Genomic DNA, 23,758 nt, shown 5'->3' on the forward strand with positions numbered 1-23,758 from the left:
CTGACCAACCAGACCTCACACCCTTACCCCCTCCTACACCTCACCTCCCACCCAGATCCTGCACTCCCACCCGTATCCCATTCACAGGCACCCCTGTCCGACACACACAACCCCTCATTTTTGCCCCCACCCCGGAGCCTAGGGGGGCCCACAAAATCCAGTAACTCTGTAACCCCAGAAGAGTAAATCTGTCTGGAGGCCTTGGACCTCAGTCCTCCCTGCCCTTCCCTCCACTATGGGGCTGAAGCACCAGGAGGGTGCGGTGTTTCAGTTGGTGGCTACATCAGAGAGGGTTGGGGGTTTTTTGGAAGGGTTTTTTTTGCTTCTCATTTGTGTGGTCCCCAGCTGATTTTTCTGTGGGTCAGTGGCCTCTAACCCAAGAAAGGTTCCCCACTTCTGCCATAAATAAAGACAATGTTGAAACCTTTTGTGTTGGATATAGTATTTTACTTTATTTAAAAAGGAAACCTAGCTAACAAGCCCCTAATTGGGGCCTACCCCCTATCTGGCTGCAGCGTCATAACACTCCTGCACCCCCCCCCCAAACCAGCCCTGAGCCCATCATACACCTGAACACCCTGCCCTCAGCCTCTTACACCTCCACATCCCCAAACTCCACCCCACATCTCCAGCCCCATCATAACACTCCTGCACCCCCACACACCCAGCCTTCAGCCCCTCATACACACTAAGCCAGACTCCTGCACCCCCATATCCTCAGCCCTCTGCCATGAGATTGACAGAAGATAGCCTGAATGCACGCATGAAGCTGGATTTGACCAGTTATGATGTAAACTTCAAAGAAATGTGTGAAAAGATGCAGTAGCAGAAGTCCCATTAGCTAGTCTGCGAGTACGATGTTTCATTTATGCTATTATATCATCATGTCAATTATCAATAATATTAAGTTGTATATTTTCAGTCATGCAAATGGGTATTCTTATACAGCTCTTTGTTTACCACTTGTTCTGATTTTTGATGTAGTTTGGCTCTTTGGTTTGAAAAGGTTGCCAGTCCCTGCATGTAGACTGAATGGACCCATGCTTAAGAAACAAAGGGACAGAAGGAATACAGATGCCTTCAGTGTTATTTCAGTTCTAATTTTTATTGACTTAAAACTTGCTCTCTGATCCCTGGAGTATCAGGTTCAGTAGGTTCCACTGATGGCTATCTGATCCCTTGCGACTTTTTCTAATTAATTTTTTATTATATCTGGATTTTGCCTGTTTGTATGCTGAGATGTCTGTATTAGAAATACCTTGTTTATAATCTTACAGGGTTTATTGTGGAGCAACATTACTAGCTATAAAAGGGTACAGCTCTTCCTGTCAATTGACCTCAGAATAGTCAATGGAGCATATGAGTGTAGATTGGTCTTAAAAATGTGTTCCAAAACATTTACAAGATGTTTCAAAATACTAGGTAATCCACTATAGCTTTCAGCATGGAAGAGAAGCCACAGTGTGTAACGTATACTGCAGACTTGTTTGAAATCCTTAGCTTCTTCAGAATCCATCCATATAAACGTTGTGCATAAAAGAGCTATTTATAGATGCTCACTGCAGGCAAGCTAAATGATGCTGTGGGTTTTGAAGGCTCAGACCATGCTTAACAAACAAAACATCTCTCATATTGCTTTTTTCAAACTTTCTCATTCAGTGGCTGGCTAGCTGGATAAAATTCAGATTATAAGGAATTGAACACAAAGAGGGTATGGGCAATAACTACAGAGTGAGTTGTGTCATTTTAGCTTGCTTGGCAACTGGTCTGTCTATTATTACTTGTTTTTCCCAGTCAAACACCTGATGGTTGGGAATTCCAGACTCCTCACACCTGGATTTAACTATCATAAAGTGTTTTTTAAAATCTGCTTCTTCCCCTTTGCTTTTTAACCTCTTTCTTTTCCTCATCAAAAAATGAAAACATTGCAGCAATTCCTGTTTTAAATATATCATAGGAAATGGAAGGTGAAATATAAAAGGAGAATGTTTAGGTTTATTTTGTGGTAAACCTATCATTCTATTTTGCTTGGCACTCAAGCATGAATGCGTACTAATCATTGTTTGGCATTATTCCCATCACATCATGTTTGACCCAGTGTAGCAAATTTCACATTAATATATTCCCACAAGACAATAGGATGATGATGGGGTCCCACAAGTTTTTGTCTGTGAACAGGTTGACAGAGGCATGCTTGCCCAATACTCAATCAAGTCCCTCATCTCTGGGATGCATCCCTTATAAACAGCATCACCTCAGTACTAAGTCTGCTATACTGCAACAGAATTGTAACTTGCATCATCACACTTTCTCTTTCAATATTACATGAAGAATCCTTTTTAAAGGCATAACACATATGTGTATAGTGTTAGAGAGGGAGTAGAGGGAGTTGGGATTCCTAGGTTCTGTTTCCATCTCTCTCACTGAATGTGACCTGGGATGAGTTGCTAGTGTACATCTACAATTCCTCACAAAGGATATGGGGGAGGGGGAAAGCAAGTGTGTGATGCTTAATTCTGTAAAATACTTTGAGATACTTAGCTAAAAGATGAAATAGACATGCTAAGCAGCAGCATGTGGGGATGGGACAGGCGGCACCACAGAAATGGTGCTGGGGGGAACCAGCTTTTAAGCCAGCTCCCCCCAGCACCAGCTCCTGCTCCCCCCCGCCTTTCTGCCTCTGATACAAAAGCAGCAAGGAAGGGGGAAATGCAAGTAGCTGACTAGATTAACCAATAAGCCAAGGCTTATCCATTAGTCTACTGGTCAACTACTTGCTTACGTCCCTAGTGAAGGTAGTTACATGACATAGTATGGTGCAGTTTCTCTCTCTCTCTGCCTTTAGTAATCAGACTTGTGCTTGCTGCATAACCTTGACATGCAATAAAGACACTCAAATGAATGGTCCTTCTTGGTTAACTTTAGTTGGATAGACCATGTTTGTGTAGTAGATCTTTCTAGATAGAAATATTAAGAGAAAATGTAAAGGAAAGCAGTTTTGACCAGAGGGTACAAAACAAGTTAATCAATGGAATGAGCGTTATTGTCTCACCCTAAAAAATTGCTAGGTAAAAGCTGCCTGCATTAATAAATGCTGCTGCAACATGAACACTTTTAGAAAATATTTCATCAGTAAAATATGGTGAGAAGGGAAATCATCATATTCAGGAAGCCTAAGCTGCTGTTTTTAAACTCTGCCCTGGACATTTTCTGTGTTGGTTGATTTGCGCATGTGTAAATATCTCCAGAACAGAAAGATGGTTTTCTCATCAGATTTAGAAGACATTTCAGTGTCCTGGATGGACAAAATCAATAATTTCTAAAGAAAAACATATACCGCGTAAATAAAATTTGGAGCTAATGTTGGCTCCTATTCAGATTTAAAATTAAATTAGTTTTTTTGATAAGGTAATAGATTGAAGGATAGATTCCTTTATTTGCTAATGGAGCTATTATAAAGATATTGAATCATACTAGCTTTCATATTGACTGAGGACCAAGCAGAGAGAAATCAATAAAACACTCTTTAACTTCCTGAGCTTTAAACTTAGCTTTAAAATAGTTCCCAGTAAAGTAGGGCAACTAGCCATGAGAAGATTGTTGTGGGCATTTGTTTTCCATAGAGAAAGATGGCACTTGGGCAACAGTGCATGCATATACATAGTTTTCATTATCCTTTGGAATGGGGTGATACAAACTAGGTAATGATAATTTTGTATTTGGAATGCTGGTAAGATTTTGTTACAGGACACACAAATCATTCCAAAGTTTAAAAAATTGTGCAGAGATGACAGGGAGTGATAGCTCAGTGGTTTGAGCATTCACCTGCTAAACCCAAAGTTGCAAGAGCAATCCTTGAGAGAGACCAGTTAGGGATCTGGGGCAAATCTGTCAGGGATGGTACTTGGTCTTGCTGTGGAGAGCAGAGGACTGGACTTGTGACCTCTGGTCCCTTCCAGTTTGATGATATGGTATGTCTCCATTTATTATTATTATATAAGACACAAGTTACCAACAGGATAGTGCCTTATGAAAAATTAAAAGGGTCAGAACTTTTGTCCCTATAAAATCAAAAGATAAGGGTGGTTTGGATCCAGATCCTATTTTAACTGAGCTTCCAATATTTGAAATTATGATTCCAGTTTTCACTCTCTCTTCTTAATACATAGCAATTACCCATTCAGCAGTAGGGTAAGCATCACATAACTGCCAATCAGAGAAGTGAGTATTTCTGCATTGTACTTGGGAATTGACTGTTAATTATATTTAAATCGTAGGTTGAGTAAGTAATTACTATATCATACTATGGCCCAGTAAAACCTATATAATCAGAATCTCTTTAAATATTAGAAATGTACATCTGTCTGTCTGTGACAGTTTGTGAGTCTGTTTGTTCAAGAACTTCTCTTAAACAATAAGAACTAGAACCACCAAGTTTGGTTTCCAACTTCCTCCTAACCTAACTTAAAGCACTTTCACACCCCTCCCACCCCAGTCTCTTACCCTGCCCCCCCCCATCCTCCAGGCCCTGCCCCTAACTTCTGCACCTCCCACACTGCCAGCCCTCTGACATGAAGGACCCAGTGTTGTATTTGTTTTCTAATTTGTAACATTTAAGTCTTATTTTACAAAGAGCGAGTTATTACGTCAGAAACCATTCTTTCTTCCCCTCCTCTACTGTCCAGTGAGAGAGGGAACTATGGGCCCAATTTTACAAAAGGGGAGACCAAGTTATAGTGAGTTTGATAACCTCTGTAGCTTGTAGAAAACTGAGACAGATTATTGGAACTGAAAAGTTGTAGATTCCATTCTTGTGATCAAACTACTAGACTTTACCTTTCTCTGTATTGCAGAATTACTTTTGTTTTAATATGAGAATCGGCCATACTGGGTCAGACCAATGGTCCATCCAGCCTGCTATCCTGTCTTGCTGACAGTGACCAATACCAGATATCCCAGAGGGAAGGAATATAACAAGTAATCCTCATGTGATCCCTCCCCTGTCACCCACCTTCAGAGAAATGCAGACTAGGGACACCATTCCTACCATCCTGGCTAATAGCTATTGATGGACCTAACCTCCATGAATTTATCTAGCTCTTTTTTGAACACTGTTAAAGTCCTAGCCTTCACCACATCCTCTGGCAAGGAGTTCCACAGGTTCACTGTGCGCTGAGTGAAGAAAAACTTCCTTTTGTTTGTTTTAAACCTTCTGCCTATTAATTTCATTTGGTGATCCCTAGTTCTTATATTATGGGAATAAGTAAATAACTTTTCCTTATTCACTTTTTCCACACCAGTCATGATTTTATATTTCTCTATTGTATCCCTCCTTGGTCTCCTCTTTTCTAAACTGAAAAGTCCAAGTCTTTCTTCACATGGGACCCTTTCCAAGCCCCTAATAATTTTTGTTGTCCTTTTCTGAACCTTAAACCCTAGATCCAAATAGCTCCTAACTTTTGTAACTTTGGATTCAAATGTAAACTTTACAGATAGGGCTTATTTATTTAATGAAGAAAACTGTCATATTATTGCCTCTAAAGTTCATGCTGGTTCACTCTCAGATCCTCAAAGATGCATTTTGGATTTTGAGGCTTATGTTCTATACGGTGGGCCTATTTTTAGCAGTTTATAAGCATGTATTAATGTAAATGGTGTCATGTTTCGGGATGAGAAGAGATAAATAATTTCATATCTCTAAAATTACCCTACTTGCAGAATGATTTAGGAGGATGAAGTAGAAAGAGGGTTCAGAGAAAAAAAATACAGAAAACATTCTGTTGCATAAAGCAGCTCTGGTGATGCTGTTTTATGTAACTTGTTTTCTTTGTGGTTCACATCCCTTTAACATGAATCATTAATGTCTATAATGGACCACAAATTGTAAAATTGAGATAAATGGTTTGTGATCAGTCGAACAACTTGTTTTCATAAAACACAGAGGCTATGTGTACAGTGGTGGGTTCTTGCGCAAGAGTTCCTGCGCAAGAACTCTTGCACAAGAACATGTCCACATGGCTATGTGCTTTTGCACAAGAGCATCCATGGCAGTGTGGACGCTCTCTTGCGTAAGAAAGCTCTGATGGCCATTTTAGCCATAGGGCTTTCTTGCGCAAGAAACCCCTGACACGCGTCCACACTGCTCTTTTGTGCAAGAGCTCTTGTGCAAGAGGGCTTACACTTTTAGAAAAGAGCATAGCTCTTGAGCAAGAAGCCCTCTCTTCCCACGCTTTACTGTAAATCTTCTTGCACAAGAACAGGCGGGCTGTGTGGATGCTCTGCAGGTTCTTGCGCAAGAACTCGCATGTGTAGACATAGCCAGAGAGTTTAGCAACCTTCTTCACTGCCCTTCATGTCTCCACAACCTTTTTGTGGGCAAAACTACTTTTTCTCCACTCATCTGAGGAAGTGGGTTTTGCCCACGAAAGCTTATGATACTCTTTTATCTATCTTATCTATCTATGTTTGTCTCTAAGGGTGTATCTAGACCACGCTAGACTTTCAAAAGAGATTATGCAAATAAAGGAGCAACATCGCCTCCTAAAAAACCTTCAGCCTCAACATAAAGCAAAGATAGCCATACCACTTGTTGAAGCTATCTTTGAGGCCACTGCAGAAATATGGCAAACTCTGGCTTCTGCTCCACCAACTAGTAAAAGAGCAGACAAAATATTTTGTACCACTTAAGAGGATGGAACTCCTTTTTACCCATCTCCAACCGAACTCTCTGCTGGTGGATGCAGCACATCAGAGATCAAAAACCCCTCAATACAGAAACACTTCTGGCAAGGACACAAAGCGATTGGACTTACTTGGTAGAAAGGTCTATACCTCCGCAATGCTCATGCTCCGCATAGTGAACTACACAGCACACCTTTCCAACCACATTTTTGACAATTTTACAAAACTTATACCCCTACTAGATCATCTGCTGGAAGCGAAGTGGCCCATACTTAAATCCATGGTCCAAGAAGTCTACACATCAGCCTGAACCTCCCTACAGATAGCCATGGATGTTGCGGACACAGCAGCGAGATCTACCGCCACAGCGGTAGTGTTGCGACGAGCAACCTACCTCCAATCTGCCGCAGTCCACAAGGAACTCCAGACCAAAGTCGAGGATTTGCCCTTTGACAGAGATAAGTTGTTTTCCGAAAAAAAATGACAGTATACTACACACCTCCAAAGACTTGCAGACAATGCTACGGACACTGGGGATGTATACCCCTCCTTATTGGCACTGGCGTTACCCTCCATACCAGAGACGTTATGACTATCCTTATGTCTGACAACAATGGCAGAATCAGCAGAGGACCCTAGATCACCAACAGAATAGACAAAGACCATAGAGGCGTTGAAACCAGGGGAATCGCAACCAGCCCCCAATGAATACCAAACAACAGGTTTGACACCTCGGTCGAGGGTACGCAGATGAATGCAGATGCCGGCATAAGTCACCACGGTCACCATTATCATTACCGCCTGAGGCCCTTTTACCATCAGTGGGCCTCAATTACCACAGACAGATGGGTGTTAGAAATAATCCAATCAGGATACTCCATACCCTTTCTCGACATTCCCCTTGCTCCCTCCCCACCCCATCCCTCTTTAGGGACCCATCTCACAAAACCCTGCTATGCACCTAAGTCGATCACCTCCTCTCCACTGGTGCAATAGAACCAGTCCCAACACAGTTCATAGGCAGAGGATTCTACTCCCATTATTTCCTCACTCAGAAGAAGTCGGACGGATGGTGACCGATATTAGACCTATGGAACTTGAACAAGTTCTTGTGGAAACAACGTTTCAAAATGGTGACCCTTGCTTTGATAATACCTGCATTGGACCAACACGACTGGTTTGCAGCTCTCGACCTCCAGGATGCATATTTTCACATCACAATCCACCCTGCGCACAGACGATTTTTACGATTCATAGTCGAAACAAGCCACTTTCAATACAGAGTCCTTCCCCCTTTGGCCTTTCCACCGCCCCCAGGGTATACTAAAAAATCCTGGTGGTCGTAGTGGCACACCTCCGTCGGCAAGGGATTATCATATTCCCCTATTTAGATGATTGCCTCCTAAAAGGTCATTCTCATTCCAATGTTCTTGACATGCTCAAAGTCACCATATGAACCTTTTGCGCCCTCGGACTTCTCATAAACAACCAAAAGTCCATTTTTCAACTGACTGAGCAGTTAGAATTCATCGGCACACATCTAGATACCACCACAGCAAGAGCATACTTACCTGTTCAGAAATTCCAGGCCATCCAGGACCTCATAGCAGTTGTTCGAGGCAGTCCATCTATCCAGATACTTACCACCCTAAAGCTCATGGGCTACATGGCGGCCACAATTTGTCGTCCACTAAGCAAGATTACACCTTCGCAGCCTTCAATATTGGTTAGCAGCCGTATACAATCTCACGAAACACGACCTTCACAGGTCAGTAACGGTTCCACCTTCTGTTATCCAATCACTCCAGTGGTGGACAAACCACGCGGACCTTCTTACTGGTGTGCTTTTTCATGCACAACAACCATCTCGTCACATATCAACAGATGCCTCCCTTCTGGGCTGAGGAGCACAAATGGGTGACATTTCAATCCAAGGCCGCTGGTTATGTTCCGAGACACAGCTCCATATAAATCTCTTGGAGCTTCATGCAATCTTTAATGCATGCAAATCTTTCCTGAATCACATCTGCAACACCACCGTGAGGATCCTCACAGACAATGTCACCTCAATGTATTACGTGAACCGCCAAGGTGGCGCTCGCTCGCACTTCCTCTGCACAGAAGTGATTCACTTTTGAAACGGGTACATTTGCCACAGCATAACACCGGTGGCCTTTTACTGACCTGGAGTCACCAACATCAAAGCAGGCTTCCTCAGCAGAAATTTTGCACCGGAGCACGAGTGGGAACTACACGTCGGAGTGCTTCATATTCTCTTCCAACAGTGGGGCACTCTCCTAATAGACCTTTTCGCTACACATTAGAATACCAAATGTCAGAAGTATTGCTCCAGAGCCAGACTTGGTCCGAGCTCCCTCGGCGACGTGTCCCTCCTCAACTGGAGCGGACCTCTCCTCTGTGCATTCCCACCTACAGTCCTCATTCCCAAAGTCCTTCAGAAAATAAGAATGGATGGCACCACAGTCATATTAATTGCACCAGAATGGGCTCGGCAGCATTGGTTCCCCTTCCTATGGATCATGTCACCTTGCAGACTGTATCAGTTGCCAAACTTCTGAACCTTCTCACACAGAACTGAGGGACACTACAGCATCCACAAATACATACCTTACGACTCATGGCATAGGTCCTACTTGGTTGAATCCTGCCGAATCCCTCTGCTCTACTCAGGTCCAAGACATACTCATCCACAGTAGATGGCAGACAACGAGGAAGACTTACTTCTCAAAATGGCGCAGATTTGCCTCCTGGTGCACCATCCAGCAACTGCTCCCGCATCTTTACATACCTTTACCTTTAAAGTTAGCTACCAGACTTTTATGTATCTTAACCATGAAACTCACCTTTCTCCTTGCAATTACATCAGCATGCAGAGTTAGCGAGCTATCAGCATAAATGGCAACACCACCATACACCATCTTTAACAAAGACGGAGTAGTCCTAAGACCTCACCCAGCATTTATACCAAAAGTTTCTTCGTCCTTCCATATTAAGGAACCCAACATTTTACCATCTTTCTACCCTAAGCCTCACTCTTCACCACGTGAAATGTCTCTCCACACACTGGACATTCGTAGAACTCTTGCCTTTTATATAGACCATACAAAATGTCTTAGGAAGACTGACCGGCTAATCGTCTCTCTAGCCGACAGAACAAAGGGACAACCGTTATCTTCCCAGCGTATTTCTAAACTTATAACCACATGTATAACACAGTCTTTATGCATCAAAGGGGTTGCCACTCCCAACACAACCCCGAGCACATTCCACATGAGCTGTAGTGTCAACAGCCTTTCTTAAAGGCATTCCTCTAAAAGACATTTGCAGAGCAGCCATATGGTCTTCACATGACACCTTTGTTAAACACTACGCTATCCGACAAAAGTGGCTCTCAGACGCTGCGGTAGCATCAGCGGTGCTCCCATCAGCAGACAAACAGGGACTCCATACCCCACCTTCCGACTCATGAGTGCACTGCTGCTTTTTCATCTATGGTGGAGCACCCACGGGGACCCCACTTGAAGAAGAAAGTGAAGTTACTCACCTTGGTGCAGTAACTGTTGTTCTTCAAGATGGTCCCTGTGGGTGCTCCACTACCCGCCCTCTTCCCCACTTCGGAGTCTGTCTTGTTCCTTTTGTCTCCTATTAACAGATTCCGAGGCGGTCGTGAGGAACTGGCGGGGGCCAGATGGTGCGAGCACAGAAAAGAGCGCAAATGCTGCGGTATGCTGCCGTGCATGCATGGACCAGACTAGTATTGCTACGCAAAAGTCTCTGTTCTGCAGCGCTGGGGCAAGCCCAGCACCTACGGTGGAGCATCCATGGGGCCATCTCGAAGAATGACAGTTATTGCACCAAGATGAGTAACTTTGCTTTTCTTAAATCTGCATCTGACAGAGCTGTTAGAGTTGAGATTATTGAGAACCCCTACCAGTCAGTCTAAAGCTAGATGAAGAGGTTTAGTTCAAACACAGGGAGTTTTTTTGGTTGGCTTGAGTGTTTAACCTGGGATGGAGATACGCACTAGAATAGTGAAAACAGTATTTTAGAAGGTTTTGGGGGTGTGCGTGTGTGTGTGAGAATTTCATCTGTATGAGTTTTCAGCTCTTGCTATACTAAGAAGTGAGTCCTAAGTGAGTCTGTGCTGAGGCCCCAAAATTTGCCTGTTGCTAATATCCTTATAGTAGTATTATCCAACAAGTGATTACAGCACCCAGGCCTGTTGACAGCAATTCTGGGCCCCAGGGCAGAACACTCAATGGACTCCCACACAGGCATAAGCCGTGCTCATGAAGACACAATTCTCCCTGACACTTGGACAGTGCTGTACCTGTGCAAGCCAGTGCCCAGGAAGGAGTCAGCTGCTCTGCTGGGAACACTCTTTCAGCATGGTCAGGGCTTCCACATGCCTGCCCAGTAGGGTTGCCAACTGTCTGATCACACTCCCCCAAAGACCCTTGTCCTGCCCCTTCTCTTGCTGTCCTCTACCCTCACTCACTTTCACCAGGCAGTGGCAAGGGGTTGGGGTGTGAGGTACATGCTCTGGAAAGGAATGTGGGCTCTGGGTTGGGGCAGAGGATTGGGGTAGGAGGTTGGATGGACAGCTTCTGAAAGCAACTGGCACACCTCTTTGGCAGCGGCTCCTACACGGCGGAGCAGGGAGCTCTGCATGCTGCTGTCCTGCAGGCACTGCCTCTGCAGCTCCCATTGGCCGCAGCTCCTGACCAATGGAAGCTGCAGAACTGGCACTTGGGGGAGAGACAGTGTGTGGAAATGCACACTCCCTTGGGGCTACAGGGACATGCTATGCCACTGTCTGCTTCTGGGTGTGGCTGCATGGCTGATGGCAATGCAGGTGGCCAGAAGCCCCCTAGGCCATTTAGGGCCTCTGGGCAATTGCCTTCTTTTCACCCACCTATCAGCAGGCCTGACAGTACCTGAACTCTTAACCGAATCAATTGCTGCTTGCCTTGAGTTCTGTGATTATTCTAATGTTTTCCATTTGATTCTTGAACGTGAATTTCTAGATTTTTTTTCTAAATCAGAAGAAAAGCCTTTTTGACTGAACTCATAGCAGATACATTTGAAGAAGTTACTATAGATACCTCAAAACTTACCTCCTATTATATATATAGTAGCCCAGTGTCTGAGAGTCTGTAATGCCGAAATGCTGGCTGTTCCCTCTGGGGGGTGCTGTTGCCTGAAATGCTGGCTGTTCCCTCTGGGTGGCCCGTGTTGCATGGGGAGTGTGGGGCCCAAACAGCTGCTTGCTCCCCCATGGTGGCCTGGCTGAGTGGCGCAGAAGTCAGCTGAGCACCACGGCGGGAGGAGAAGGAGGGCGGGGTGGTGATATGTGGCATGACAGAGGCTCCAGGACCCACCCCCTGGCTGTGAATGTCACCACCCCACCCTCCTTCGCCTCTCGCCACGGCGCTTGGCTGACTTCTGCGCTGTTCAGCCAGACTGCTCAGTGGGAGCAAGTGGCGCAAGCAACCGTTTGGGCTCCACGCTCCCCATGCAGCACGAGGAGTGCGGAGCCCAAAAGGCCATTTGGGCTCCGTGGTCCCCCGAGGGAGAGGCAGGAGGGGGAGGAGAAGAGAAAGAGAGAGAAAAGAGGCAGGAGGCGTAGGAGAGCTGAGAGGGGGGGGGAGGCAGTAGGAGGAGGACAGAAAAAGAGAGAGACCGGAGGCTCAGGAGAGAAGACTGACATGGAGGAGAGACCTGAAAATCCCGTCTTATGACGGGCTAATTGGCTAGTCAATATATAAGAGGAAACTAAGGGGGGATATGATAGAGGTCTATAAAATCATGACTGGTGTGGAAAAAGTGAATAAGGAAAAGTTATTTACATATTCCCGCATTATAAGAACTAGGGGTCACCAAATGAAATTAATAGGCAGTAGGTTTAAAACAAACAGAAGGAAGTTTTTCTTCACTCAGCATACAGGAACTCCTTGCCAGAGGATGTGGTGAAGGTTAGGACTTTAACAGGGTTCAAAAAAGAGCTAGATAGATTCATAGAGGTTAGGTCCATCAATGGCTATTTGCCAGGATGGGTAGGAATGGTGTCCCTAGCCTCCGTTTCTCTAGAGGTGGGTGACCGGAGGGATCACGTGAGGATTACCTGTTGTGTCCCTTCCCTCTGGGGCATCTGGTATTGGCCACTGTCGGCAGACAGGATACTGAGCTGGATGGACCATTGGTCTGACCCACTATGGCTGTTCTTATATATACTTACGTATGTTCTGAAAACGTTAAGTGGAGTTTTCTAAAACTACCGGGATGGAGTGCTTATTTTTAAACTTCTAAATAGCTGTTAGTCTATCTTAGATAAGTTTCCCTCTACTTATCAGATCTATGTTGAATGACTGTCAGGGATGTTGAGACCTTGTATTATTCTTTACCACCACTTCCAAAAAAACTTGTATCCAATAGCAGCTTGCAAAGGGAAAATTTTGTTCCTCTGAAGGCAATTCTGTTCTGAATTGCTACATGTAACTGACTCATTCAAATGTTTTCCTAGATCACAGCCCCTGTAAATGCTTTGTGAAGGGATAGCAAGAGATATCAGTGTTACAAAAGAGACAGGTTTCCTGCAGTGAGCCTGATACACACTCTGGTGCATCTTATTGCAGTTACTTAACATGTTATTATCTTTCGAGAAATTTGGTGGTGCACTTCTGCACTTTTTAGGTTCCCATGGCTCCTCGCAGCATTAAAATTCTCCCACACTACAGACAGCATTTTTTCTACTGCATTTTCATTTGACAACTCAGCATCTTAAATGTTCTAACTAGAGTTTGGTCCAGTTTCCTTTTTTAAACAGAAGAGAAAAACAAGTTATAACAGGATTTCATGCATTTTCACATCTGAAAGAACTCTTCCCTTACTATCTCTAGAATGTGATAGTGTAATCTGAAAGGTTAGGCTATACTGTGTACAGATACCACTGACATGTCTGAACGTACATTATGGGTATTATAAACTAATCAGAAGTGGTGCAGTGTTTTGTGATGGTTGTATATTTTATCACAGTTTCCTATAGCTGCCACTGCAAAGACAGGTTCATCTTGAATTTGATTAGACAACTGCCTGAAAAGCCTACAGATAGTGGCTGTCTCATCTAGTATATTTTCAGCTTTCCCAAACAGATTTATCAATCATCTTTGCTATCTCACACCGTCACTTCAAATGACTTTGCAAGGAGCTTTGATTATGTAGTCTTTTAAAAGATGTGTTTGTTTTGCTTCTTCCTTACCGTGGTAGCTCAAATCTAGCTCAGCATTTCCCAGTATCAGAAAAACATAGTCCATTTCTTCAGGATCCTCCAGCTTAAACTAAGCATCAGAGCTTTCACCTGCTGTGAAAAGCCACAAGCTGGCACAGTTTAGATCAGTGTGCTAACAAGAGGAAGCTACTGCCCTGAGAGTAGAGAGGAGAATCTACAATGACGCGGGTGCTGGGAATTACATTATATTGCTATGCTTGCAGTACACCAGTAATCCTTTCTGGTTCTACAGACTGCTTATCAGGATGCTCCACCTTCTGAATGCTGTCTGAACCATAGAATCTCAAAGAGAAATAGAAAATTCTTGGCTGGTACACTGCACCTACAGATGCCCTTTAAAACACATTGGAGGGATGTGTAATAGCAGGGGATGATCCCATCCCAAAGTATTCCCTCTACTCTGTTATTACTGCCATTTGTGACAGAGGAGTCTGCAATGACACTGCCTTACATACTTCTCCAAAGAGCTCCCAGACTCTGCAGGAGATACTGCCTGGACATTGGAACATTTTGCAAATACGTTTTGAGACCTGTATGAGTTTTGTACTAGTCTTGAAAAATACAGTTCTTGCAAATACTGTGCAACAGGCTACACTAATGCTAGGATTTCACCAAACTGCATCCCTAGTATTACGTTAGTAAGTGCACAGTTAGCTTCATTCCTATAAAACTTTATAGATGCAATACATTTGTATAGTTCTCACAGGAGTGCTCTGTATGTAGTTCATTTCAGTTCCTGTCCTTGGTCTTACATTCCCGTACTTAACAATATGCAACATTTGATAGATCTTACCCTGTGGTTTAATGGGCTCATTCTGTACCGTAGCATACCAAGAGACATTTTCAGGTAATTCATGGGAGAACTAAAGCAAAGATATTTTCTAATATTTCTATTAAACTCTGCAGTGTGTGGTGTGACTCACTTAGCATTGAGATTTCTGAATGCCACAAGAGTACTTTATACCATTTTCTGCATTATTTGCATCAATAATGTCTCAGTCATTTACACTGGTTTATGAGAGTACAAGCACTCTCCTGAGACTGGTGTCACTTAATCTACATAATTTGACTGTTGGAGGGGGGAGAAGGAAGAGGAGGAAACCCTTGTTTTAATGTTCTTTATTTACTTTCACATTTGTTTTGAGAAGCTTGAGCTTTCAAAAAACCTATTTACTTCAAATATGATGGAAGGATGCAATTGGTTATGCTCATATGTTGGCTGTGCACATCAGAAAGACAAAATGTCCCTTCTGTGGCTTGCCAGTTAGTGTTTCTGGCATGATGTTTGAGAGCAGGGAAAATGGAACAAAAATGTGAAAGATCCATAAATCTTGGCTAGATTGAAAATACCTTCCATTAGAATGATACTTTGCCCTTCAGTAGTGTCTTTATCTAGAAATCTCAAAATGCTTTATAAACTTTTAATTAATCCTCCCCCGGTGCCCAGGAGATACACTAAGTATTATCAGCCTTCTTTAGAAATGATAAAATTGAAGGACTGAAAAGTTATGTGATTTGTCCAAGGTCACATACTGAGTTATTGTCATGGCTAGGAATGAATGAACATGGGAATCCTAACTTCCAACCCTTGTTAAACTTCTGAATCATATTCTCCCTGTTTCAATTTATTTGCCGTAATTTGGTAACTGTCTAGAATTTGGCTACATTTTTTAGTCAGTAGAAAATCCCTGAGATGAGGAGAATCTTTTGGCACAGATGTGAGGCACAAAGCAGCTGCACTACCCCCAAGAATTTAATACATAATTTCTATTCCTGTTCTTTGTACAGGGAGAAGCGAGGCTAGAGAAGGAGTATCTATTCTGACAATGTTACAACTAAAATACTAGTCTTTCTGGATGACCATCTTCCTGAGTTAAGTGGCACTGCAAATTCTGTTCATTGTTTCTGATAATGGTACTGAACTTGATTCTGATCTCAGTTACACTGCAGCAAGTCCAGAACAATACCATTTACTTCAGTGGTGTTACTCTGAATTCATCCCGCTGTAATTGGGTTCAAAATCTATTCCAAAGAGGCATTCCCACCTCTTTTTCAGTCTGTTATTCTAGACTTTGTGAGAGAGAAGCAATCCAACTAAGGCCCGGTCGCCAGAAGCAGCAGAAATGAAATGTCTGTTGTAATAATCAAGAATGCGCACACCTCCAACTGGTCACTTCGCTGCTTGCAGTGCATAGTCCTAGAAAGGCTCCTTAAGAAGCTTTGTGATGTTACAAATGTCAAAGTCAATTAATTGTGTGGCAGTCTGCTGTGACTGTTAGAACAGAGAATAACCCGTTTATAAAGGAAAGCTGTTCTCAGATTGCTTTCCTCCATCTTGTCTATCAGAATTGATAAACAAGTCAATCTGAGCTCTGTGATGCCTTTTAGACAGTGTTAAATTTGCCTTATACCTATTTTTAGATGAGGATTTTGTATTTGATTTAGCGCACAATTAACTGAGGGGAAGTGTTTGGAAATTCATCACTTGTATGCTATCGACAAAGAGCAGAGGTGTGTGGTAAGCAAGTATCATTATAGTATGTGGGCTGCGTTAAGCCTACTTCAGACTGTTTCTCTCAAACTAAATTGATGCAGGCCCACATTCAAGCTCACTTATTACCTTAGCAGAGTTATCCCAAGATTGTTGAAATGCAACTGTGGGTGTTGCGCAGACACCCACGCTGCCAAAGAATCAGGAAGGATATACTGAAAAACCTCTAATTTGTCTAATAACATCTTTAGTGGCTTTTGTGTAGGTTTGGCATTGTAATGGAAATGTATGCCTTGTTTAGATAAAGAGCTCCACTTTGAGACTGCAGGCATCACGTATGTATTGTGTGGGGACATGTACTGGCAAGCTGGTTGGGAAAGGCTCTGACTGGCCACTTACCTCTATGCATTCTAATACACCTCACTTATAAGTTGCCACCACAGGGTAAAATAATAAAGCCAGTGATTTATGTGTGAATGCTAATGACAGGGTATTTATTTTTCCTTTAAGCAGAGTCCCCACTGGAACAGAGATTTCTAATGTATTTTTGCCCTATCTTGAGGGTCTTAATTGTAGCTTCCATTTTCATAGCTAAATCCTTAGCTGGATTCTCTATTTGATGTCCATCAGTGCTGCTACTTAACTGTCCAGAGGGATTGTTTGTGAGTCCTTTTCTAAAGCAGAATTGTGCTCTCTCCAGAGCCTCTTCCACACTGGTACTGCAGGGAAGAAGAGATTAGGCTGGGAAACAAACTCATATTTTGTGCACAGTACCGTAGGGCACTCTGTAAAGCAAAGTCTGTCTGAGAGATTTGTTGTGTTTAAAATACAAAGATAGCATAGGCTTTCCTGCTTTTTTGGAGGTTTGTGTAGGTTCTGCCTAGGCAAAATTATGTTTGTACATTTCTGCTTCAGACTGTCTTCAGATGGAGAGTCTGACATTGTTGCTCGTTTTGATTACATCATTGTTTTGCAATTCCTTTAACTCAGGAGTCATATCCTTGTTTCTCTTTTAACGTGAAAACTGCCTAAAATATGACTGGACCTACAATGCTTTTTGGATGCGTAGGGATTAGTAGAAATGACAAAAATCATCACTCGTGAGCTGAAGACAAACAAGGCTATCTGGAAAATCAACTTCTACATACACTGGAAATAAAGGAAGTCCCAGAGTTTTTCCTTCCTGCTGATTACTGTACATTTCCAGAAGATACTGCTGAATAATAAATAGGATCTAAGCTCTTATGCTGGGAAGAGCCAATCCTAAACTAGTTAATGGTCTCATGCAATCATGCTTCACTAGAGTACATATTGCTGAGGTTTGCAGTAGCTGCATGGGTAAAATGCTCAGCTGCTAGTTCAAGGAATGAGTCTTCTTGATGTAGTCACATCATCATAGCTGTGGTTTTCTGAGTTACTTGGAGAAAGAACTTGCTTCATGACAATATATCCTTTAGGAAACATTGGTATTTATTTTAATCCTATGTTTAAGTAATTTAATGTAAATATTAAAGATTATTTATTAAAATAGATGGAAGATTTAACATTGTGCAAATCTCATATATTCTTATTCTAAATCTACTCTTTGTAATGGTGTTTATCAAACATGGTATCTGGAAAGCATTGTGCTAAAGTGACTTTTCAAAGAGACTAAGCAAAATGGGTTTGACTGATACCTGTTGTGGAATTCAGTCCATGTTAATTAAGCTACCATTGGGCCAATTTAAAACAGCATTGGTTTTCTTTGTTTGGCAGCAGTCCAAATGTGAGTACATCTGAGTATTGCCTTATGCTTCTCAGATCTCAAGAGACATGTTTACCAAAATCCATATTTGGTGGGCATAGCACAGAACTGAGGTCTGGCCATCTCATTCCTGAGTCCATCTAATCCAGTATCTTGTCTTTGACTGCGGTCAGTATCAGATCCTTCAGAAGAAGGTGCAAGAAACTCTATAGTGGACAATGAGGGGATAGTTGCCATAAGGGAATTTATCCCGTCTCTGAGCTTAGTTCCTAATTCTCTGCCATTTTATTTAGATCGTTTCAGGCAATATGTAATTATGATTTTGCAAATCTGAATTTTATTTTAGTTGAAATTATGCACATAATTAAACTCATGAGGAATGCCTCAGGCTTGGATTTCTCAGGTCTGGGTTGGGTGACTTTTCTGGATTGACATTGCCCCTCTAATTATTAGTCAGATAATTCCCTCAACCCTTTAACTCAAAACAGACACTTTATAATGAAAAGAAAAATATCTCCTCAGAGGTGTGGGCTCTGTCCACACAGGTCAGGGACATGCATTAAGGAATTGTACTTAAACATGTCCTAAAACAGTTTCTGACACAGTTCAGCCAATCTTTTTGGATGAGACAAGCTGCACTAGAATCAGATTAAATAACTATATTTTAACGTGAACTATGTAGTGAGGAATCTAGACTACAACTCAATTTAAATAAGAAAGGCCTGGGCTATGATGGCTATTCATGATGTGTTTAAAACCAGATTTAGCTAGCTGTGTAAATGTTACTCCTGTTGTTTAACAGGAGCAACTGGATGTTTTCATGTGCGAAGTTTCCTAGTTCTCTGCCCTTTTGAGAATTCAAATCAAGAGCAGAGACTGGACAGGATGGGTTTCAGCTCAGGTTTGTAAACATAAGTAGACAAAATGCATGTGATTTAAATGTGATTCAAAAGCTCTGCATGTGTGCACAAAGCTCCAGTTTTGAAGAGTAAATCAAAGGTGCAAAATAATAGCTATTTGTCCATCTTGGATGAACTTAATATGGGATTTAAAAATGAAATTCAAGCCTACTAGAATCCTCAGAATTCATTTCAAAGGGTTCTCAAGCTGCAGAAGTGGGATGCTACCTATCAAAAAAGAATCTTCTGTGCTCTCACAAATCTTGGATGGCCTTCAGATCCCTTTTTTTGTACAGATGTAGGTGTTCTGCATTACGCCGATTGCCAATTACCTTGTGAAATCAATTTAAAAATATCTTTCCTGTGTTTTTCTTTTTCAGTAATTGCCCTTCATTTTTGGCTGCTGCTTTAGCCAGAGCAACATCAGATGAAGTACTTCAGAGTGATCTTTCAGTGCACTACTTACCAAAGCATGTGGAGAGTACAGAAGGCATCATACGTAAGTGCATATACCAAATTCTATTTTGATATCTTTTACGCAAACTGTCTCTCAGCACACTTTGCAGGGCAAAACGTTACAATCTGAGAGAATTGATAGATTTTTTAAGGCCATAAGGCAGAGATGACCCATACCTGCTGATAGTTGGGGTGGAGGGAGGGCAGGTGTCTTCAAGAGATGTTACTAAGCATGCTCAATACAAACCAAGCAAAAATTGGGGAAGAAAGGAGGGGAATATGTCCTCTGTCAGTAGGCACCATTGTGATCCCCTGCATGACATAGGCCATATGACTTTCGTGAGTTAATTCCTGTTTCAAGTCCAATAACTGTGGTTCAAGTAGAGTATATCTTTTAGAGAAACAACCTGTCTTGTAAAAAAATCCAGCAGTGGAACCACAACTTCTTTCCATGTTATTACAATGGTTAATGCTTAAAAATTTTAATCTTATTTCCAGTCTGAATTTGTGTGGCTTCCAGCCACCAGATGATCTTATACCTTTTTTGTGCTAGATTGAAGAGCCCCATGTAGGTACAATATTTACAGACAGTTAACAAGCTAGTCCTTAACCTTCTCTATGATAAGGAAATAAATTTTGCTCCTTGAGTCCCTTTCTGTAAGGCACATTTTCAGTCCTTCAGTCGTCTCTGGTTCTTCTCTGAATCCTCTCTGATTTTTCAACATCCTTCTTGAAGTGTGGATACCTCAACTGTGTATCAGTAACGGTCACACCAGTGCCAGCCACAGAGGTGATATAACCTTTTTACTCCTACTCAATGTGATCCTATAGCAGAGGGAGAAAAAATTTAGAGGCATGAAAGGAGAAGAGATATGTATTCAGATGAGACTTTTAAGAGATGGAGTCTCTAAGACGGGAGAATTGTCCATGAGACAAGGAGCTGTAGAAGAGAAGTTTCTTCATCAAGTGGTGTCCCTGTGGGTGCTCCACTCGGTGTCCCTGTGGGTGCTCCACTCGGTGTCCCTGTGGGTGCTCCACTGAGGTCTCAGTGTGTCCTCACACTGCTGGATCGGAAGTTTTTGGTGAGCAGTGCACCTCGCGCTGCACCTGTGCATTCCGCATCTCACGCTCCTGCTGCTTGCTGAGTGCGTGCGCAGTGCTAGCCCCCTCAGTTCTTTTTCTACCATCCTCGGCTGAAGACGGAGTCAGAGCAGTGTTCTTCTTTCTGACAGGAAAACAAAGGAATAGTTAGTTTAGAATTTCTTCACAGGTTAGTCAGTTAACGACAGTTTTCAACGTTTTCTTGGGGGGAAAAAAAGCCGTCACTGTGGCTTTTTTCCTTCAACATGCCGAGACGCTGGGTGTGCAGGCACAGCGCGAGGGGCACTGCTCACCAAAAACCTCTGATCAGCAGCACGAGGACACACCGAGACCTGACTGGAACATCCATAGGGACACACATCTCGAAGAACCATCGTTACTGCACAGGTTGAGTAACTTCTTCTCGCACCACCGGAGGTTAGATGATGGGATGGGCCAAAGACGACACACACAGGTGTATGGAGGGAAGTAGAGGAGAAGAGGTATATATTTAGCAGCAGGATGTTCCTCTTTCTGTTTTCATGTTACTATAATCACAGTTCTAAAGGCAAAATGTGAGCAAAAGGTATTAAAAAGTCAATTGCACAGCTTTAAAATACTAATGTGTGATCTTAAAATGTTTATCAGGATCTAATTGCAGACTTCACAATTACAAATACTTTTAAAAGCAACCTCTCTGAAAAATCTACTGCCATCAGAAACAGCTTTTCTCTGTATGATTCCTGGGATAGAGCCCCACAAATCTGCAGATGTCTGCTTCATAACTGCAGGTATCCAGATCAGCGGATACGGCTGCAGATACAAATTTTGTATCCAGATCCCTGCAAATTTGCAGATATTCACTGTATATCTGCAGGTATCCATATCCATAGGTTCATTCTTTCTCCTTAGATTCTTCTTCCAACCTGTCTCCCATCCTCAGCTCCTTCCATTACTCTCTCAGCACTGTGGAGCCAGTGCTGGGAGGGGGCGGGGGGAAACCAGCTTTTAAGCCGGCTTCCCCCAGGACTGGCGCTTGCTTCCCCACTTGCAGCGGGGGGGGGGGAGGCAAGTAATTGACTAGATTAACCAATAAGCCTAGGTTTATCGGTTAATCATCTAATCGACTACCTGTTGACATCCCTACTCCTGCGGTCAGCTTTTCCCCCACCTATAGAGCCCTGCACGGATACAAAATTGGTCTGTGCATCTGCATCCACAAAAATGAGCCACGGATATCCTTATTGGTAAAGACACTGGGAAGGGACAGACAGGATGAAGAGCTCCAAAGGGGCAACTGGGACAAGTTAGGCAAGAAGACTGGGACTTGGATGAGAAGCCTGAATAGCTGACAGTGGACTAACTATGCAAAAAGAATGACAGAGCCACGACTAGTACAAGGAAAGGTTAGAAGGGACAAGCTTGGGGAAGACTGGCAAAGTCTTTGCTCAATAGAGTACAGTCTCCTCAGTGATCTGGAATGGAATCCAAGAATGTCTCCATTCCACTTCTGTCAGAAAGTATCTCTGGCATCCCCCCTAGCGTAGTTCATATAGCAGTATCTAGTTCTTAAATAGTGGTAGAAATGTAGCCGTGTTAGTCTGGTGTAGCTGAAACAAAATACAGGTCTATGTAGCACTTTAAAGACTAACAAGATGGTTTATTAGATGATGAGCTTTTGTGGGCCAGACCCACTTCCTCATTTGACCTGAGGAAGTGGGTCTGGCCCATGAAAGCTCATCATCTAATAAACCATCTTGTTAGTCTTTAAAGTGCTACATAGACCTGTATTTTGTTTTAGTTCTTAAATAGCATTTTTCATCAGTAGGTCTCAACTTGCTTTATAAAGGCGATATCATTATTCCCATTTTACAGATGAAGAGACTGAGGCACAGAGAAGGGCAGTCACTTCCCAAAGTCACCCAGTAGGTACCAGCGGTAAAACTGGTAATAGGGATGTAAACAAGTAGTCAAGTACTCAAGACTTATTGGTTAATCTTCTCTTGGCTATTCTGCTGTATCAGAGGCAGCAGCGTGGGGGGCGGAGGGACAGAGGAGGCTGCTGCGAAGCAGCCCCTGCCCACGGGGGGCCTTGGCTCGCAGTGGGCAAAGGATGCTATGTGGCAGCAGTTCCTGTCTGTGGGGGTTCTGAACTCCCTATGGATAGGGGCTGCAGCAGCCTCTGTTCACGGGGAGCTTGGACCGCCCCCGTGGACAGGGACTGCTGCCACCCTGTGCTGTTGCCTCTGTCTTAGAGGCAGCAGAGTGAGGTGGCAGGCAGTGGTCCACGAGGGGAGCTGGTTTTTAAAGTGCACCCCACGCTGCTGCCTCTGCTACAGAGTTGGGAATGGGTGACAGGGGAGGGATCATTTGATGATTCCCTGTTCTGAGCCGACTCTGGTAGTGGGTATGGTGCAGGAGAGGATTCTGGCCTGGGGGGAAGGGTGTAGCAGGGGGTGCAGGGTTTCAGTGGGAGTTGTGACTTGGGGCAGAAGGGAGGAGGAGGGTGCAGAGGGTTTGGATTGTGACCTGGGGTAGGAGATATGGGTGCAGGAGAGGATTTGGGCTTGGACAAAGATTTAGGATGGGGTGTAGGGAGGGGGTAGGGTGCCAGAGGCAGGCTCTGTCCAGGAGGTGCTTACCTAAGCACCTTCTGGCCAGCAGCACTTTCAGGCAGGCTTCTCCTGCTGCCCTCAGCAGCCCCAGACTGTTGGCTGGCTGGGCACGTGGCGCTCTGCTGTGGGGAGGGAGTAGGAAAGGAGTTTTTTCATGCTACCCTCACCCCAGCAAAATCTCTCAGCTTCTATTGGCTGGGGGGGGGGGGGGGGAGGGGAGCACGCTGAAGCCTTTCCCTCCCTCCCTGCACCTCATAGAGCCACAGGAAGCAGTTAGTGGCACGGGTGCGGGCCAGATCAAAAGGCTCAGTGGGCCATATCCAGCCCACAGGCCTTATCTTGCCCACCCCTGAACTAGATGGACCTTTGGTCTGACACAGTATGGCCGTTCTTATGAATACATACTTAAGATACATAATAGACATTATATTATCTATTGCCATTTCCCAGAAAATTTCACAGGCTGCTCAGATATTAGACTAT

The 23,758-nt window shown here is 43.4% G+C and overlaps 1 protein-coding gene across 1 annotated transcript in view; it reads left to right on the top strand.

Annotated features, from left to right (window-relative positions):
* The window catches only part of PPM1E (protein phosphatase, Mg2+/Mn2+ dependent 1E), a 135,301-nt gene that overhangs the window by 99,225 nt on the left and 12,318 nt on the right, over positions 1-23,758 (top strand). The window contains exon 2 of the mRNA XM_075904681.1: positions 19,505-19,623. Coding sequence (XP_075760796.1) covers positions 19,505-19,623 — 119 coding nt within the window. The remainder of the gene's footprint in view (positions 1-19,504; positions 19,624-23,758) is intronic.

Source organism: Pelodiscus sinensis, chromosome 21, assembly GCF_049634645.1.
Source record: "Pelodiscus sinensis isolate JC-2024 chromosome 21, ASM4963464v1, whole genome shotgun sequence".
NCBI classification, from domain to species: Eukaryota; Metazoa; Chordata; order Testudines; family Trionychidae; genus Pelodiscus; species Pelodiscus sinensis.